This window comes from Pectinophora gossypiella, chromosome 1, assembly GCF_024362695.1.
Source record: "Pectinophora gossypiella chromosome 1, ilPecGoss1.1, whole genome shotgun sequence".
Classification (NCBI taxonomy): domain Eukaryota; kingdom Metazoa; phylum Arthropoda; class Insecta; order Lepidoptera; family Gelechiidae; genus Pectinophora; species Pectinophora gossypiella.
Window position 1 is genome coordinate 15612455 of NC_065404.1, and position 17538 is coordinate 15629992.

Below are 17538 nucleotides of genomic sequence, written 5' to 3' on the forward strand. Positions count from 1 at the left end.
TGGGGAGCGGAGAGTTGCCGTTCTATACGTAGTATTTTTCCTTATTCTATGGTAACAGGCAGAAGGAAGTACCAGCCATGTCTAGGTTAGGCAAGCGGTCGAACGGGTCTTCATTTTTAATAGGAACAATAAAAAAACTCACCCCTAGCATTATCCCGTATTTCGCTTACCTAACCTGAAGATTTGACAGGTCCGGTCTTTTACAGAAGCGACTGCCTGTCTGACCTTCCAACCCGCGAAGGGAAAACCCAACTGGGCTACCACGGCTTTAACGAAAAAAAAAAACGACTATAAATTCTTATTTAACGTGTATTTCCTATAATTTACTCGTATTGTAGTACTAAGTAATCTAAACCTTTACGTAATTACATTAGAAACTATTACCTTAATTACTTTATCTTATGGTTCACCACAACAGAAGTAAGTACTAATATTGTTATTTGTAAGTTTACAATGGTGCTAATTTCTACAGACGCCATCTAATTTTATTTTTATTTATACCTGTCATTATCTTATCCGTTGAAAAAGAAAAGGACGGGTAATCGACAGGCATAAAATTTATGGAACGTATGGAACATACTTATCAATTTTAACAGAGTTAAGTAGACAGCACGTCAAACGGATTGCATACCAGCGAGATGCCTATTTAATTAGCCCGGGTTATTCATTTGTTTTAAAATTAACTTTTTGGCAATCATCCGTCCCTTTCCTTTTCGGCAGATAAGAAAATAGCCCGGGTTATTCATTCGTTTTAAAATTAACTTTTTGACAATCATCCGTCCCTTTCCTTTTCGGCAGATAAGAAAATGACGAAAATTAGGAGGTGTCGGCAGGAATCTGGGCCAGTAAGATCCCTGACAGACCTAACTACCTATTGGGAATATCTATACCCCTGAGCTTTTTTTTACAGCAGGACTCCCATTTTCCTAAGTTTCGTCACTTCTCTTGATTGTTCACAGGCAGCACATATGGACCTGCAAATATTACAAGATAGTCACAACAATGAACAATAAATTAGGCGATTCTCACACTGCTCCGCATGATGCAGCGTAGCGCGTGTATACGTGTTCTTCCGTTGCTTGTAAGTATCTCCGTTTGTATAGAAAACACGCACGGTCTCACACACAGAAAATGCATCCGCATGAACGCGCTTGGATGCATTTTCTGTGTGTTAGACCGTGCGTGTTTTCTCATGCGGGGCAGTTTGGCACGTTGGGCGGAGAGAGCTACAAATAGATTGCTGCAAATATATTGCTTGTAAGATCTCCGTTTGTATAGAAAACATGCACGGTCTAACACACAGAAAATGCATCCGCATGAACGCGCTTGGATGCATTTTCTGTGTGTTAGACCGTGCGTGTTTTCTATACAAACGTAGATACTTACAAGCAATATATTTGCAGCAATATATTTGTGGTTCTCTCCGCCCAACGTATCACAGGTTAGGTTACGTTAGAGAGTCAGAATCTTCTTCTATCATGTGAGTAGTGAGTTAGATGACCAACCTCAACAACCCTGGTGTCAGGGTTATTATTGAGCCGCCAAAGGCACGCCAAAGGCCCCTGACGTGACTCATGTAACGACTACGATGTATTTAGATACATCGGTAATAAGTAGTAACCATTTTACTTTCGGACAATCCGGTGATCAGCCTGTAATAATATCCTTACCAATAACCAAACTAGGGACCACAGTATGTCCCCTCCGGGATTCGAACCCGGAATTCCGGATCGTGAATCCAACGTTCAACTACTGGACCACGCAGCCCGTAGCGGTCGTTTTAATGTATTTCGAACGATGTTTTGTTTTAGAAGTGTCCTGGAAGAGTTCGTAAATAATACACACACACACGCACTAATTTAAAGGTGCTGATAAACTTGAGTATTCACTTGTAATGAAAAATACGAGAACATTTTAGCGAGCATTCTATCGACCATTCTTGCTCATGGAAAACGTTCATAGCAATGTTTGGCTCTATGCTTGGCTCGGCTCGTTGTTCAGTTCGACGAATATAAAAACGGCGAATGCTCGATGTTCTGTTACAAGTGAATGCTCAAGTCTATCAGCACCTTAAGAGCCACTCTTGTCGGTGTAGCATTCTCCATGCTACTTTTTTAGGGAAAACTAGAGCAGTGGCTTCCCTCTTTCTTTCCGCCCCTTTCTTTTCTTCTTTTCGTAAAATAATATAGGGTAAAATTACTTACGGTTTGTAAAGATGGAATTTGTGCCAAAATTCCTTCTCAGTGTCTATGTATGGTCGTGTTTGCAGTTTGTCCCAGGTAACCGTCTCTCGCCGCCACTCCGGAGACACGTAGCTCGGCTGCATTAGCGGCAGGAATACCTGGGGATACAGAGGATAACAGCCTCCGTGGTCTAGTGGTTAGAGCGTTGGGCTCACGACCTGGAGGTCCGGGTTCGATTCCCGATGGGGACATTGTCGAAATCACTTTGTGAGACTGTCCTTTGTTTGGTAAGGACTTTTCAGGCTTGAATCACCTGATTGTCCGAAAAAGTAAGATGATTCCGTGCGGAGGGCATGTTAAGCCGTTGGCTATTAGCCGTAAAAACACCTCTACCAACCCGCAGTGGAGCAGCGTGGTGATGTATGCTCCATACCCCCTCCGGTTGATTGAGGAGAGGCCTGTGCCCAGCAGTGGGACGTATATCGGCAGTTTATGTACAGAGGATAAGGCCCTACATGTCATTCTACATAGACAGACCTCGGGCGCTCGTGTTATTTTAATTATTTTCAGTTCCATACTTTTACTAACAAACTACTTATAAAAATAAATGAGCAAAAACACAAGTTACAGAATTAGCAGGCGCGGGGTGATCACGGCAAGGCGCCTTGACGCCATCTGTCGTCTCTGTCTGTCCTGCATATGCGCGGGCGCTAGTGGTGGTATAAGTCTCGTTCATGATGATACTGCGCATCTCTGGGTCAATGTCGTCTACTTTGACTTGCGGCGGGATGGACGAGCGACGGCGAGTGCGCTGCGCGAGTGAGCGGTCTTCGTCTATTAGCTTTTCCTAGGAAATTACTTGCGGTAAGAAAATAAAAATATAGCATCACGCTTGTATCCCTCAAAGGGTAGGCAGAGGTGTATAGTATATACAGCCACAGCTCGCCAGCTCTATATAAGTTCCCCGTAACTTGATGTTGCGCTCTTACGTGATTTACGTCGAAGTGAGTGTCTCTACAAGAATCTGAATTCGTCTTAAGTAGATAGACAATTGATATCACGTGGTTTCCAGGATTTGTGCCCGCATTGGAGCAGCGTGGTGGAGTATGCTCCGTACCCCCTCCGGTTGATTGAGGGGAGGCCTGTGCCCAGCAGTGGGACGTATACAGGGTGTTAGGGACATCGTAACGAAAACTTTGAGGGGTGGTTGAGGCCATGATTCTGAGTTGATATCAAGTAGAAATTTCCTTTGCAAAAGTATGGATTGGAAAATAATTAAAAAGAAAAGAAAAATTTTCATGAATTTTTTGACACGAAATTCCACTTGATATCAACTCAGAATCATGGTCTGAACCATCCCCCTCAGTATTCGTTACGGTGTCACTAACACCCATACCTACTTGTATGGCTACCGTATATGTACTTGTACGGCGTGTAAGTGTCATCGTAACGAATACTGAGAGGGATGATTCATCTGATTATTCTGAGTTAATATCAAGTGGAATTTTCCATCGCAAAAGTATAGAATTGAAAATAATTTAAAAAAACTAAAAAAAAAACATGAATTTTGCGACGGAAAATTCCACTTGATTTTAACTCAGAATCATGGTCTGAATCAACCCCCTCAGTATTCGTTACGATGTCACTAACACCCAGTATAGGCCGTTTATGTTAACGAAGAACATTAATTCATAGACGCAACAAAAACATTTTAATGGGAACCGATTAACACTCCCATAAACTGCTCTCCAGAATGCCATTGGAACTGGACATCAGGGAAGCATGTTTCTTCCTGATCATGAAATAGAAGTTGTCGACTCTAGCTTGTACGAACATGGTGGATGCACTTCAAAAACGTGGCAGTCCCAATAGCATTCTGAAGCCGTTATTTTACAGTAAAATTCATCATCACCAGCTAATTAACGTCCCCACTGATGGGCACGGGCCTTCCCTATGGATGGATAGGGAGATCGGGCCTTAAACCATCACGCAGGTCCATTGCGGATTAGTGGTTATTAACGACTGCTAATGCAGCCGGGACCAACGGCTTAACGTGCCTTCCGAAGCACGGAGGGGCTCGAGAAGAAAACTTTTTTTGTGGTCACCCATCCTATGATCGGCCTTTGTGAAAGTTGTTTAACTTCAACAATCGCAGACCGAGCGCGTTTACCGCTGCGCCACCGAGCTCCTCACAACTGTAAACCTCGGAAATGTAAAATTATGGCATAATATTAATAGCAATAATCTTCAAAAAAAGACGTCGAGGAGGAGGAAGAAGTCATGGCTGCGGAACATCCGCGAATGGACCGGCGTTACAACCGTAGAACAGCTGTTTCGTCTTGCTTCTGACAGAGAAGAGTTCTCAAAGCTGACGGCCAACGTCCAGTAATGGACAGGCACTAGAAGAAGAAGAAGAATCTTCAAATACACGGGCCGGCGAGGAATGGGTGTTATACTATACACCTTTGTCAACCCCTTCGGGGATACGCGTGATGCTGTTGTTAGAACTAGGACACAATAATGAAACAGTTTACTCACAAAACGTGGCTGCACATCGTGAGGACTCGTCCTAATAATCTCCTTAGGTCTCGCCGGCCACATCAAATCAAACGGCACATGGTTTTTGTACGTCAACAGGAACTCTATATTTTTGTGTTTATGTTTTAATTCCCTTTTCCTTATAACAGGTGGTGAGGGTATATTGTTATATTCCTTCAGTTCAAACGTCTGTGGCGTGTAGGAGTCCATGAAAATGGATTGTTCTGTGAATATCATTTTCTCACAGCGGCGCAATCTCGTCGTCATTTTGATTTTAATTTCTTATTCAATATGGTTTATTCTTACCCAAATAAGTACTTAAATTATACACTTATGTATGAATATGAACCTTATAATTACGGTCGAAATGTTTATTATTTCGGTAAGATTCAAACTATTCTGATTGTTGTCATAATCTCAATATCTATTAGGCATGGAAAATATTATCTTTGGGCATTATTCAAGCATAGACCAAAGAGAATATAATCCGTATAATCACTACGTTCCATAGAGCAACACGGACCTGCAACGGACCCATAGAGCAACATGGACCTCTGCAATGGACACTACGTTCGCTTAGATTAATGAAGAATACCTACGTTACTACATTACACTTTTTAATAAGGTTTTATTCTCACTCTAACGGCCTCCGTGGTCTAGTGATTGAGCGTCGGGCTCACGATCTGGAGGTCCCTGGTTTGAATCCCAGTGAGGACATCACAAAAAGCACTTTGTGATCTCTGGTTAGGGCAATGCCGGCTGACAAAATTATCCGAAAGTAGAGGCTTCGGAAGGCACGTTGAGCAGTCGGTTCTGGCAACAACTTACTTGGTACGTATGTACTCGTTACATGAGCCATGTCACCTTTGGCGCCTTTAGTTTTTTTTAAGGGGCCTTTAGCCGATCAATAGTAACCCTGACACCAGGGTTGATGGGGTTGGTCATTGGCCGCACAACCCAACCGAGAGAAGATTAAGGACTCTTTTACTGTCCAGTAAAATCTGGTTATAAAGTTGCGCGTCCGCTTGCTGAATCTGAGCGGAGCATTAGGATTGAAATTCTAAATTCCCTACGACACTACTGGCTGGTAGTGCAGAAGGGAATAAATATTCCCCACGGCACAACTGGTAGTGCGGCTTGGTAGTGCGGTGGGGAAGAAGGGGGATTTCTTACTTTGTATTGATCCCTATCAAACATAAATGAAGGGAAGATAGAAAGAAATAGAGAAGACTTAGAAGAACTTACAAGGCGAACGTCGTGTCTTATAAAGTCAAAGAATTGGCCTTTGAGAATGCTACACCGACAAGAGCGTGGCTTTTGATGACTATGACTGATTCATATAGAACAGGCTAATTTCCAACTACGAGTAGTCAAATCAGTTACTTTTAACTAAACGTCAAAACACGAAATTACTATATAATTTGTATGAAAAAGCAAGCTGTGACGTCATAGAAAAACGTGACAGAATGTCGCACTTATTACATTTTCATGATTAAGCTAACCTAACTTGAAGATTTGTCAACATAAATCACTAAATATTAAAATAAAGAAAACACCTTTTATATATTATTTATTTAAAATTCACCAATAATTTACACAAAGTTTGTAACATTGAAAATATACACGATAAAGTAAAAAATATGTTGTTACATTAAAAATAAATTATTTTATATCACAAAATAGGTAAAATGTTTGCAATGCGATTACAATCAGAGTGGAAGGATCACTAACACAGTTGGGTACCGGCAGTACGGGTATTATAGAGTAATACCACGTATGGAACGGTAACTCTCCCCGCACCAATTCGTACCGCGCGCGGTTCTCACCCCCTCTGGGGTCTTACTTTAGGGTTAAATGGACGTACGCAGCTAAGGAGTAAGGAGGAGCGCGCACGGACTATGTCTCACTCGCACTTACAGACGGTAAGATTAAGATTTTTATATGAAATGTCTGGGGTGTACGGTCACGAGTACTAATATGTATACACTTTAATACCATGTCACATTAACTTTTTTGACAAATTAAACCGTAAGTCTCATTAAATGTCAAATATGATAATGCGACAGGGTTCTAAAGTGGGTACATGATATTGCTCATGACTGTACCATCGCTTATGATGAGTCATGATTTGATAATCATTAATCGCTGTAAACTATGAGGCTGGCATAACAACAAAGATGGGTTAAAAAATCAATCAAGCCTCGATAAAAAAAATATAAAAAAGACCATCGCTCATTATGTTAAGAAATACAATCCCTCAGTCGATTTTTACGATATTTCTTATTCGCGAGTCCATAATAGAAGCACCTATGTTTATTTAATATTATCAAAACGTTTCCGTTCTATATTTCGGGGGGGTTAAAGTGGCCACATCGAAGCAATTCATCTAAGAAAGCAATATTGCTATTTGACATTTGTTTGCACTGCGCACTTACTTTTATATGCGTAAATGTCAAATTGCAATATTGCTTTCTTAGATGATTTGGCCTTTTTAACCCCCCTGATTATAATCGCATTGTCACAAGGAATTGTAAATGGATGAAGAAATAGAGCAATATACAAAATACATTTATGGATAAAGAAACCAATAACAATAAAACATTTTAAGTGAATATTGACAAATTAGCGGAGAATGTTATCAATGACGCCATCTTGGCACCGAACACTTAATATTAGTTCAGTTTGCCAGTTCTAAACATAGTGTCGTCCTTCACTTATGATAAGGGAAAGAGAAGGATAGGGCTTGTTTTAAAATTGACAAACTAAAATAAAATTAAGTTTCGCCCACTAGAATCGACTCAAATATCTTTTTAAATAAAACTTACGTTATATTAACTTTTGAATGCTTTCAAAACTTCTATTAATTTCCGAAATAGAGAATATTTACCAAGTATTTTTTCTAAATTTCCTCTGTAGCGAACCTCGTCATAATTTAATGATTAAATAACATTTTATTTAATACGAGATCAATATTCATTTGCTACTTACATTATTACAAAAATATTAAGTAGATCTCTCTTAAATTATGTATACAGTGATTTCAGAAGCGGTATAATATAGAATGAAAAAAAACCGAATAATTCCGGATTCCGTGATGTTCCCGTGGGCTCATGTATCTTTGTATAATATATTAGTATATTATTATATATAGAGGTTTTTCTTGCAAGTGTACCTATGTAACCACTGAATAAAGATATTTTTTAATTTTGAATTTGAGTATAGAAGTTTTACGCGTTTGTCTGTCTGTGTGTTAGGTTAGGTATTTAGCACACCCTTTCCGGGGTGGTGCAAAATGCAGGACGGCGATGCCCAACAGTGGGATAATACGGGCTGATTCGTGATGTGTGTATCTGTGGTTGTAGTGTGAGGCAGCCCTTATCATAAAGTATTTAGAACGGTTATGTAAGCCAAGGAAAAAGCTAATACAAAGTATATATCCTTACTGTAACCCTTAGGTGGTGCATCATGCGTGCTATCGTGGCTACGTAAGCCAAAAAAACTCCTTCCAGAAGCTCAGAAGCTGGGGTTTTAACAGGCTTCGTTAGTGACTCCGTTTGTTTAAGGATTTGCATTGTGCTGCTAGTCCCGAGCGTTCCAGGATTGCAGGTCCGGGTTACTAGTTACTAATGTAAGTTTGTAGTCGCTATATGAGCTATGTTAGCGGCCTTTGGAGGCTCAATAATAACCCTGACACCAGGGTAGCTAAGGCTGATCATCACACGATAGAAGAGGCGAGACCTGTGCCCAGTCGGACGTATACAGGCTGTTTATGTTACAATACTATACCGTTTTGGAAACACACTGTATTTACTATACATTTGGATCACAAAGGTGCAAATTCAAATATCACTTACACATAATATAGTCATTTGTAAATAACTAACGTAAATGAATTATAAATTATACCTATTAAAGGAAAACAGCTCAGGTACACTGTTCCGTTACATATTGGTTAAATTATTAACATAACGGAGGAAATAATAATTAATAAATTACAATTAATAATAAATTAAAAATCTGTACGGAAAGTAGGTAAGCATACAAAGGCAAAACGTCCTGAACATTTAGATCGTGTTTTAACATTTGTTGATAACTGTCTGATAGCTTATCCAGAAGGTATAGCGAATAATAATACCGTACAATTTACACAGTACTACGTACAGAGAGGACACTCACTCCCCCGCACTGAAACGCGATACCGCAACAGTCCCCGCACGGTCTGAGGTAGCATCACACTTTACTATGCTTGTATCCTTTTCTATCACTGAGAACTGTTATTTGCTAAAGTGAGATAAAGCGAATGCACGCGGCGGAATCGACGAGGCGGTGGAGTGCGCATGTCAGCTCCTTATCTCGCTCTAGCAAATGACGACTGTGAGTGACAGAAAAGGATAGACGTATAGGACAGTGCGGTAGTTTAACCCGTAGCTTGGGGCTTTTTATCCTTGGGTGTTTTACGAATTACTTGTATTTATCGTGTCTATAAATACATTCAGATTATGTCGTTTAAATATCAGTGAGTGTTTACGCGTTAAATAAAGAGTAAAGACGTTTTCTTTAAGAACTCCTTTTGTAATTTAATTTTATTTTAATGAGGGATTTTCTTTTTCTTTTTTTCCTACCTGCTAGATAGATGGCGCTGAACTTGATAGGTTACCGCAAGGAACGAAATGTTATTATTTCTGTTTTTCTTCGATAAAATTTTGAAATTATATTTTCAACAGAACGTATATTTTATTTATTTATTTTATTTTGTATATGTCACATTAATTATGTTCCGAAAATAAACAAATATAAAGGAAAAAAGAAATCAATTTCTTATAAGTTCGTGACATCTTAGCAATGGCCCAGTAACGTCAGCGCCATCTGACGAGGTATTGAGAACTCTTTTTAAATATTTAATTCTAAAAAAATAAGATCTCCCATTATTTTTCCAGTTTTATATTTTTTTTTTCTATTGTCATTATATTTTGTGCCTGTCAGATGCAGTGTTATATTGTTAATTATTTTTAGTGTTATAAAAATTAACGGAAGCGGTAGTATGGTGTCTAACTATAAAAATTATAGACTACAGAAAAAAAAATGTATTGCTTAATATTTCTGCCTTCTTAGACATTAAATACACTCATACGCTCGTACGCTAAAGTCACTCATACGCGCGCGTAAAAGCGATTGTACGGAATGTCCGCTCTGTGATAATTCTGCTATCAGACACTTCTCCGGTAGATAACCTACCAACAAAGAGGTCTAATCGTGCAACTCAGTTTCTATATTAATATATAAATCCTATCATGTGATTGGTTGCAACTGATACCTCCTGTAAATTCATTGATATTTCAGCCAATCATAGGATAGGATTATAATCCAGCAATATAGAAAGAGCGTTACACGAACACCCCACTGGCTCTTAACAATTAGCCTTAACAAATTGAATATTGGAAAATATATATTAAAAATCGTTTTTTTTTAATCTTATTATATGACAAGTAACTATGGCGATATATATTTAAAAATACAAAAGAAAAGCTAGGAAGAACACACAGACTTGAAACTTATTAATTCATAAAAGCAGACTTATCTCTGGTAGAGATCTCCTCCAGTCAACCTTTATTAGTTAATGTAGTGGCCCCTACACGGTACATTCTAGAACATTTGTAAATGTCTATTCGACAGTACAGTTGGTCAAGATAGTAAAAATAATAATCGACTAATAGTTTAGACGCAGAAAGTCCTATTCTCACAATGCCCAACTATTATGGGACTGTTAATTCAAATAATTTACATGTTTATTTTAGTTTAAATTATATTACTATTTGAGTAAACACGTAAACGTCAATAGTTTAGGGCCTTCCTCGCCTAAATTTGAATATTAAAAACTATATAAATAGTAAAAAAAAAGAAAAACTAATTACATCACGCGTAAAGCTCACGTCATTGCTTTGCAAGACTTGAATCATATTTACAGTAAATAATAATTACATTTCATAGCTACGGACGCAATTTTGTGACGATCTATAATACATTTTATATAATACATGAAGTTAAGACACAATTTATATTTATATATTTTTAAAATGCTGTCATTCTGGGGCTTCGTCGAAAAATGTCAATTTCTCAAAATGACTATGGGTGTTCGCAAAAGGCACCTTTTGCGAAAAGTCCCTTTCGCAGCATTTATATGGTCTTGGTAATAATACCCACATCGGTAAAGGTTTCTTTTTTGTTTTGTATTTGTGTATTTCCTGCATGTCCAATAAAGTATTTGTCATGTTTTGTTACGTTATGTTAAAAATTACAATCTATTTCATATCAAAACCCTTTATAATACAAAAGGGACTTTATGCGAAAGGGACCTTTTGCGAAGAAAGTTAATATTAATAGGAATATTTTGCGATGAAAGACATTCTGGTGGACAAGAATGAATTTAAGTCTGACATTTATATATCCCGTTTAGTGTTGAAAAGCATTTTTTAAACCGTCGAAGTCGCCTAAAAATAAATTGGGCTTGTCAAAAGCAACAGATTTAATTTATAATACATAATAACCTTCTTTTTCGTAGTCGGTTAATAATTACTTAGGTAAGTACGATTTTGCGCCACAGTGGCAAAAGATTTTGAAACCCTTGATATGACGTCAATATGATTAAGAGGTTAAAAGGACGTCCAAATAATCTAGATGTAACAACTATGTAGGTGTGAAGACACGCGGCCATATTTGGAATTATCGGCGCATCTTATGGAAACGTCATTTTTGACAGCTGTTATAAATGGAGATGATGCCCACCAGCGCCATCCTGTCAATGTCATCAAAATGTCTGAAGAAATAGGCTATGAAATTGGCTTGTAATCTTGTAATATTAATCGAAAGCAGAAAATAAAGCACCGTGTTTCGTCGTCTCCCTACGCTGTTTTATTATATGTTGGTTAATAGCGACATCTGTTAGGTTTTCTGGTTAATACTATACATTTTCAAATATCTTTGACATCGACAAAACGAACGAAGCGAACTAATTGGTTCCTAAAATATGCGCAAGATGGCGCTTTTCTGCGTTGTCGACTTATCATGGCGCCAAATAATGTCACGTATGTAGCAATGCTTTTTTTTTCGCCCATTTAACGGTGAGGCTAAGATCTCAAGACCATGCAACCTAGTCATCAGCAAGATGTTTTGAGACCTAAATTGGAGTTAATTGTCTTTGAACTAAGTCAAGCATCAATCACGAAGATCGATAAGAAATACAAAATATTTGGTAAATTATAATTGCTATAATACCTTTACTCCATATAATGATATTTTAGATTTACAGGAAGTATATTTTTTAACATAATAGTAGTATAATATAACATACAATATATGGACTCACATAAAATACCGTAAAATACATTCTAATTAAAGACTTCAAAATATTGAATACATCCAAAATAATTTGTATATTTGACACGTTTCTATTATTTTTTTAGAGGGTAGTCACAACAACTTAAGGCATAATAATATGTAAAACATTAATTTAGAATATTAATGATACCTACTTATAATTATAAGAAAAGGAACTCGGAAACGTCATCAGTATTATCATACTAACGTCAATTCCAATAGTGACTGAAACTGCTATCTTGTGGCTCTGCCCACTAGAGACGTATCAAGAATATACATACAAGGTGTTAGTGAAATCGTAACGATAACTTTGAGCGATGATTCAGACCCTGATTCTGAGTTGATATCAAGGAATGGAATTTTCTATCGCAAAAGTATAGAATAGAAAATAATTTAAAAACACAAAAATAGCATGAATTTTGCGACAGAAAATTCCTCTTGATATCAACTCAGAATCATGGTCTAAATCATCCCCCTCAGTATTCGTTGCGATGTCACTAACACCCTGTTTTTAGGGAATCATTAATTCGCTATTCTGATGCTTACGTGTCTATAACAGCCTAAATAGGTGTATTAAGAAATCGTTTTAAAACAAATAATCCTTATTACAAAAGGAAGACTAAAGTTAATACATACCAGGTTAAAATATAGTCCGCGCCACGAAAGAAATCCTGCAGCCGCGGCGCTAGTTTCGCAGATTCTACATTGAATTGTTTTGACTTGTTTTGTTAAATTTTAGTTCCATTAAAATCCGTGGACTTCTTTCGTGGCTCGGACTATACTGAGCCTGTATTATCTGTAGTCTTCGTTATGTAATAAAGCGGATATTGGTGCCAATTCGGGCGCACACAAATTTAACCTAATTTTAGTTTGACAGCTCTGAAACTAGTGCCGTCCTTCACTTACAATAAGTGCAAGAAAGAGATAGAGCTAGTTTTGGTCCTGACAAATTAAGTTAAAATTAAATTGGTGGCCGCCCGATTCGGCACCAATGCCTTTAGTTACCATGACTACAACCATCAATAATTGAATTCAGGAATTGACATACTTCAATTATAGTAAAACACATGCAGTAGGACCAGTAGAACACAGTGCAGTAACAAGAGTACTGCCGACGGGAAGTATATTAAATTCTTCAGAACTTGACCATTTGATTTCTGTTTTTGTCAATCGGGGACTTTGATTTCCGCCCATATTGGACAGTAAGGGGACGCAGGGCCCCCCCAGGACCATCCCCGGGGTATGGCCAAGTGGCTCAAACCTGATTTAATGGCTCCAGCGTAGCCGTTGAAGTTGCTGGTCTCAATGGTCCCTGGACAAAGGATGTTGCTCTTACCGACGTGGTTGTTGTCTATTGTCGTTGACAACTCCTCTGGGAGTAGTGGTTCGCAGGTCTTTAGGGCTGGAAAGAACAAAAACATTAAGATAAAGGGCATATCAATCTCTCGCCTCTTTCACACTAGGCGATGTACTATATCTGTGTCCTGCTGTCATTCTTAGCTTGTTAAGTTTTATAGTTTTTAAGAACGTCTAGGGCCCTGTGTCGAGGATTTTCTTGCAGTTATACAGGTTGTTAGAAGCTGCAGTAGTTATCGGCGGATGAGGCGTTCGACAAAAAAATATTTATGAAAAATTTGACGATTCAAAATGTAACCATGTTACCTAATGAATAAATATATTTTTCAGTTTGAGTTAAGGTGTATGTCTGTGGTGTAATGGCTTCACCACTAGAAAAGAACTTTCTAGATCTGGATACTGTCTGGTTAAGAATCGAAATATTGATAGGTTCTCAACCGATCCCCAGTAAACTAGTGTGGTGGAGTATGTCGTACCGTACCCCTTCCAATCGATGAGCGGAGGCAGACCTCCACTACCACACATGGCATATTAAAAAGTCAGTCAAGTGCGAGTTACGATGACCAAATTGGAGATGTTCTTAGGAAAGGTTTAATACGATCTACTCTGAACCGGCGTGCGTGTATGAAGCGATTGATGAATGTGGAGGAAGCAAGAGAAGTGTGTCAGGATCGAAGCAAATGGGATTCTATAGTCTCTGCTTACCCCGGTGGGAAATCATCATTATCATCATAGCCCATTAACTTCCCCACTGCTAGGGCACGGGCCTTCCCTATGGATGGATAGGGAGATCGGGCCTCAAACTATCACGCGGGCCCAGTGCAGACTGCTAATGCAGCCGGGACCAGCGGCTTAACGTGCCTTCCGAAGCACGGAGGAGCTCGAGATGAATACTTTTTTTTGTGGTCACCCATTCTATGACCGGCCTTTGCGAAAGTTGCTTAACTTCAACAATCGCAGACCGAGCGCGTTTACCGCTGCGCCACCGAGCTCCTCAAATAGGCAGTGGGAAATACGCGTGAGTTTATGTATGTATGTATGCGAGTTCGACTCGCGCACAGAAAGGGGCGCCCGCACTATTATCAAAGCTTGGACTCAAGCTCAAACTAGATACATAACACGGCGCAATGCATAATTATAAGATATTTATAAAACATTTCGACTTTTTGTTCTGCATTTGTGGATCTGCCCACCCCATTAGGGCTTACGACCGTCATTTTGAGTATGTATGTTGTATTTAATCAACTCACTCTGGACTTTGTTGCAATATGAATCAAGGTAACAAATATGCCAGTCATCTGTGCTAGTAATTTTGCGAAGTTAGTCATATTGCTATCTAGCCAACCCGAGATTATCCCACGTCAATATTTTTACGGCGTCGATAATGTTTTTATATTACTTTGACAGTTTAAAACTTGTCCTATCACTTTCATCGTTTTTTTTTTTGAGGTTTTTATCTATATTAATATGCCAAACCTTGCTCTATCTGCTTCTTGCACTCTATTCAATTTTGTTCGCCAGAATGACGATAAAAACATAAGACTAATGTTGAGTTTTCTTAAATTTTAACAGTTCCCCATACTATTTGAGTATACAAACATATATTTTTACACTATAACCGTTTTCGCAGCGTTTAATTACAAAATCGTAGTAGTATGTTATATTTATTCCCTAAAGATCGGAAAGAAGAAAGCTTAAAATTTTCAATCAAAACTACCTTTTTCCAACTGGCTGCTTTTTTTTCGCAACTTATCCTTCAGACGGGATACACTCGACGTCGTTCCACATTTTATAACAATATATCACAAATTTTGGCTGCACATTGGTGCTAATTCCTGTAAATACCATCTAATTTTATTTTAAGTTATATCTGTCATTTTCTTATCCGCCGAAAAGGAAACAGACGGATGATTGTCAACTCTTAATTTTAGGAAGAATGAGTAAATGAATGAATAACCCGTGCGAATAAAATAGGCATCTCGTTGGTATGCAATTCATTTGACGTGCTGTCTACTTAATTCTATCGGGTTATTGGCCGATGTAAAATTTTTAGACCGTTGTTTCAGATTTCTGCTTAAAATTGACGTGTAATCCATATTCAGTTCACATTGTTACTAACAAATATGGATTTAGATCTGAAATAAAAATAATTCATTCATTCATAAATTTTATGCCTGTCGATTACCCGTCCCTTTCCTTTTCCGTGGATAAGAAAATGACAGGTATAACTTAAAATAAAATTACATGGCGTCTGCAGGAATTAGCACCAGTATGGCAATCCGTTAAAATTTAGGAACACTCAACAGTGCTGCCGCCTACATTTGAGCTTCTAGATTTTATCTTCATTGGCATCTATTTAAAGGACCTATTACGTTATAAACCGGTGTTCGTTACGGAACAAGGGAATAAAAGAGGAGAACTGGATTAAACAGTTATAATTTCCTGGACTTTAAATATACAATTTTTGAGACAAGTGAGTTAGGCGACAGCGATGTATATGAAAGCAATTTGCCAAGTGACCGTTTTTTGACTTCAAAAATCTAAGGAACAATTTGAAACGCATATGAATTTAGAGAGGAACTTACGCTTAACAATATAAAGCACACAATAACATAGATACCTAAGGTCCCCACCTAACACTATTCAAACATAATCAGCTGATTGGCTACTATGGAATTGACGCTACATGACGATGTCTCTAGGCATGGCCAATCAGTGCAAGAGGCGTTCAAAATATATGATTAAAGAATTACACAAAACTATTATGCTGCGCCTAACAAATAAAAATAACTTAAAACTAACGCTGTCGCAGCTTCAGGCGTAGACAACCGGCAAAGAGGCGTCGAGATCGAGCAGCATAATAAAATATCACATCGAGTGGGCCTCTGTGGTGCAGTGATTGAGCACTGGTCTCACGATCCGGAGGTCCTGGGTTCGAATATCGGTGTGAAAATATCGCAAAAATCACTTTATGAGCCCTGATTTGGTTAGGACATTACAGGCTGATCACCTGATTGTCCGAAAGTAAGATGATCCGTGCTTTGGAAGGAATGTTAAGCCGTTGGTCCCGGTTAAGTAGCCGTTACATGAGCCACGTCAGGGGCGTTTGGTGGCTCAATAATAACAGTGACCTAGGGTTGTTGAGGTTAGTAATCCTCACAACCCACGCGATAGAAGAAGGAGATCGGGTGGACGGGGCCGCGATTTAGCCATACATCTATCATAGCTAGGCGACACATTGTGCCCGATGAATCGTGTAATGTATCAGGGCATTATTTTTTAATTATGTCGTAAACACGGCACAACACGTGACGCGAACCGCGATATGAGTCGATTGTAAACGATTAGATATCCCGCGTCCGCGACATGTCGTCACTTTAGCGATAACATACATAGTTGCAAGATATACTTATTGTAATAATCCCATTATTAATAAGTAGGCACCTAATAATAACAATATGATTTCTTTCGGCCTTTACTATTGATAAAAAAAATTATATCCGTCGTGTTTAGATTTTATTCCATTGAATTGGTTACTTGAGAGTTGTAACAATAAAATATGAAACATGTCGGATATGGTAGTTTATCATTTAACGATAATTATCCAATCACTCTCTTTATTTAAGAGCTGCGCTCTTGTCGGTGGAGTAATCGCCATTCCTCTCTTCTTCCCGCCAAAACCTTCACCTCCCGATACGACACGACCTGCACCTTCTTTTTTGTTTCATAAATGTTCTCTTAGGTCTACCCCTTCCTCTCTTCCCTTTAATTTTTCCTTCTATAATGTTTGTTATAAATGAATCGTGTCGTATCAGATGGCCAATCATATTTCCTCTCCGGTTCTCTATAGTCTTCAATATGGTTCTCTTTTCTTCAACTCTTTCTAGCGCTTTTCATTTGACACCATTTCAGTCCAGCTTATACCCTCCATCCTTCGCCAACACCACAATTTGAGTTGTGAGTTGTTGTGAGGTTATTTAGAACATTTTCTGGATGAGTAATCGACTTTTTGTTAGTAGTTACTTATTGTTGATTTAATTTAAAAATTTATTAATATGATTGTGTTTATCTGATTTACCTGATTTGT

At 38.4% G+C, this 17538-nt stretch overlaps 2 protein-coding genes across 2 annotated transcripts in view; one reads left to right on the forward strand and one right to left on the reverse strand.

Moving 5' to 3' along the window:
• The window catches only part of LOC126369978 (maestro heat-like repeat-containing protein family member 1), a 103570-nt gene that overhangs the window by 81704 nt on the left and 4328 nt on the right, over nucleotides 1-17538 (forward strand). The window lies entirely within an intron of this gene.
• LOC126370395 (endonuclease/exonuclease/phosphatase family domain-containing protein 1-like) overlaps nucleotides 6275-17538 on the reverse strand; it is a 37150-nt gene continuing 25886 nt past the window's right edge. Inside the window, exon 6 of the mRNA XM_050015236.1 lies at nucleotides 6275-13497. Coding sequence (XP_049871193.1) covers nucleotides 13262-13497 — 236 coding nt within the window. The 3' untranslated portion in view covers nucleotides 6275-13261. The remainder of the gene's footprint in view (nucleotides 13498-17538) is intronic.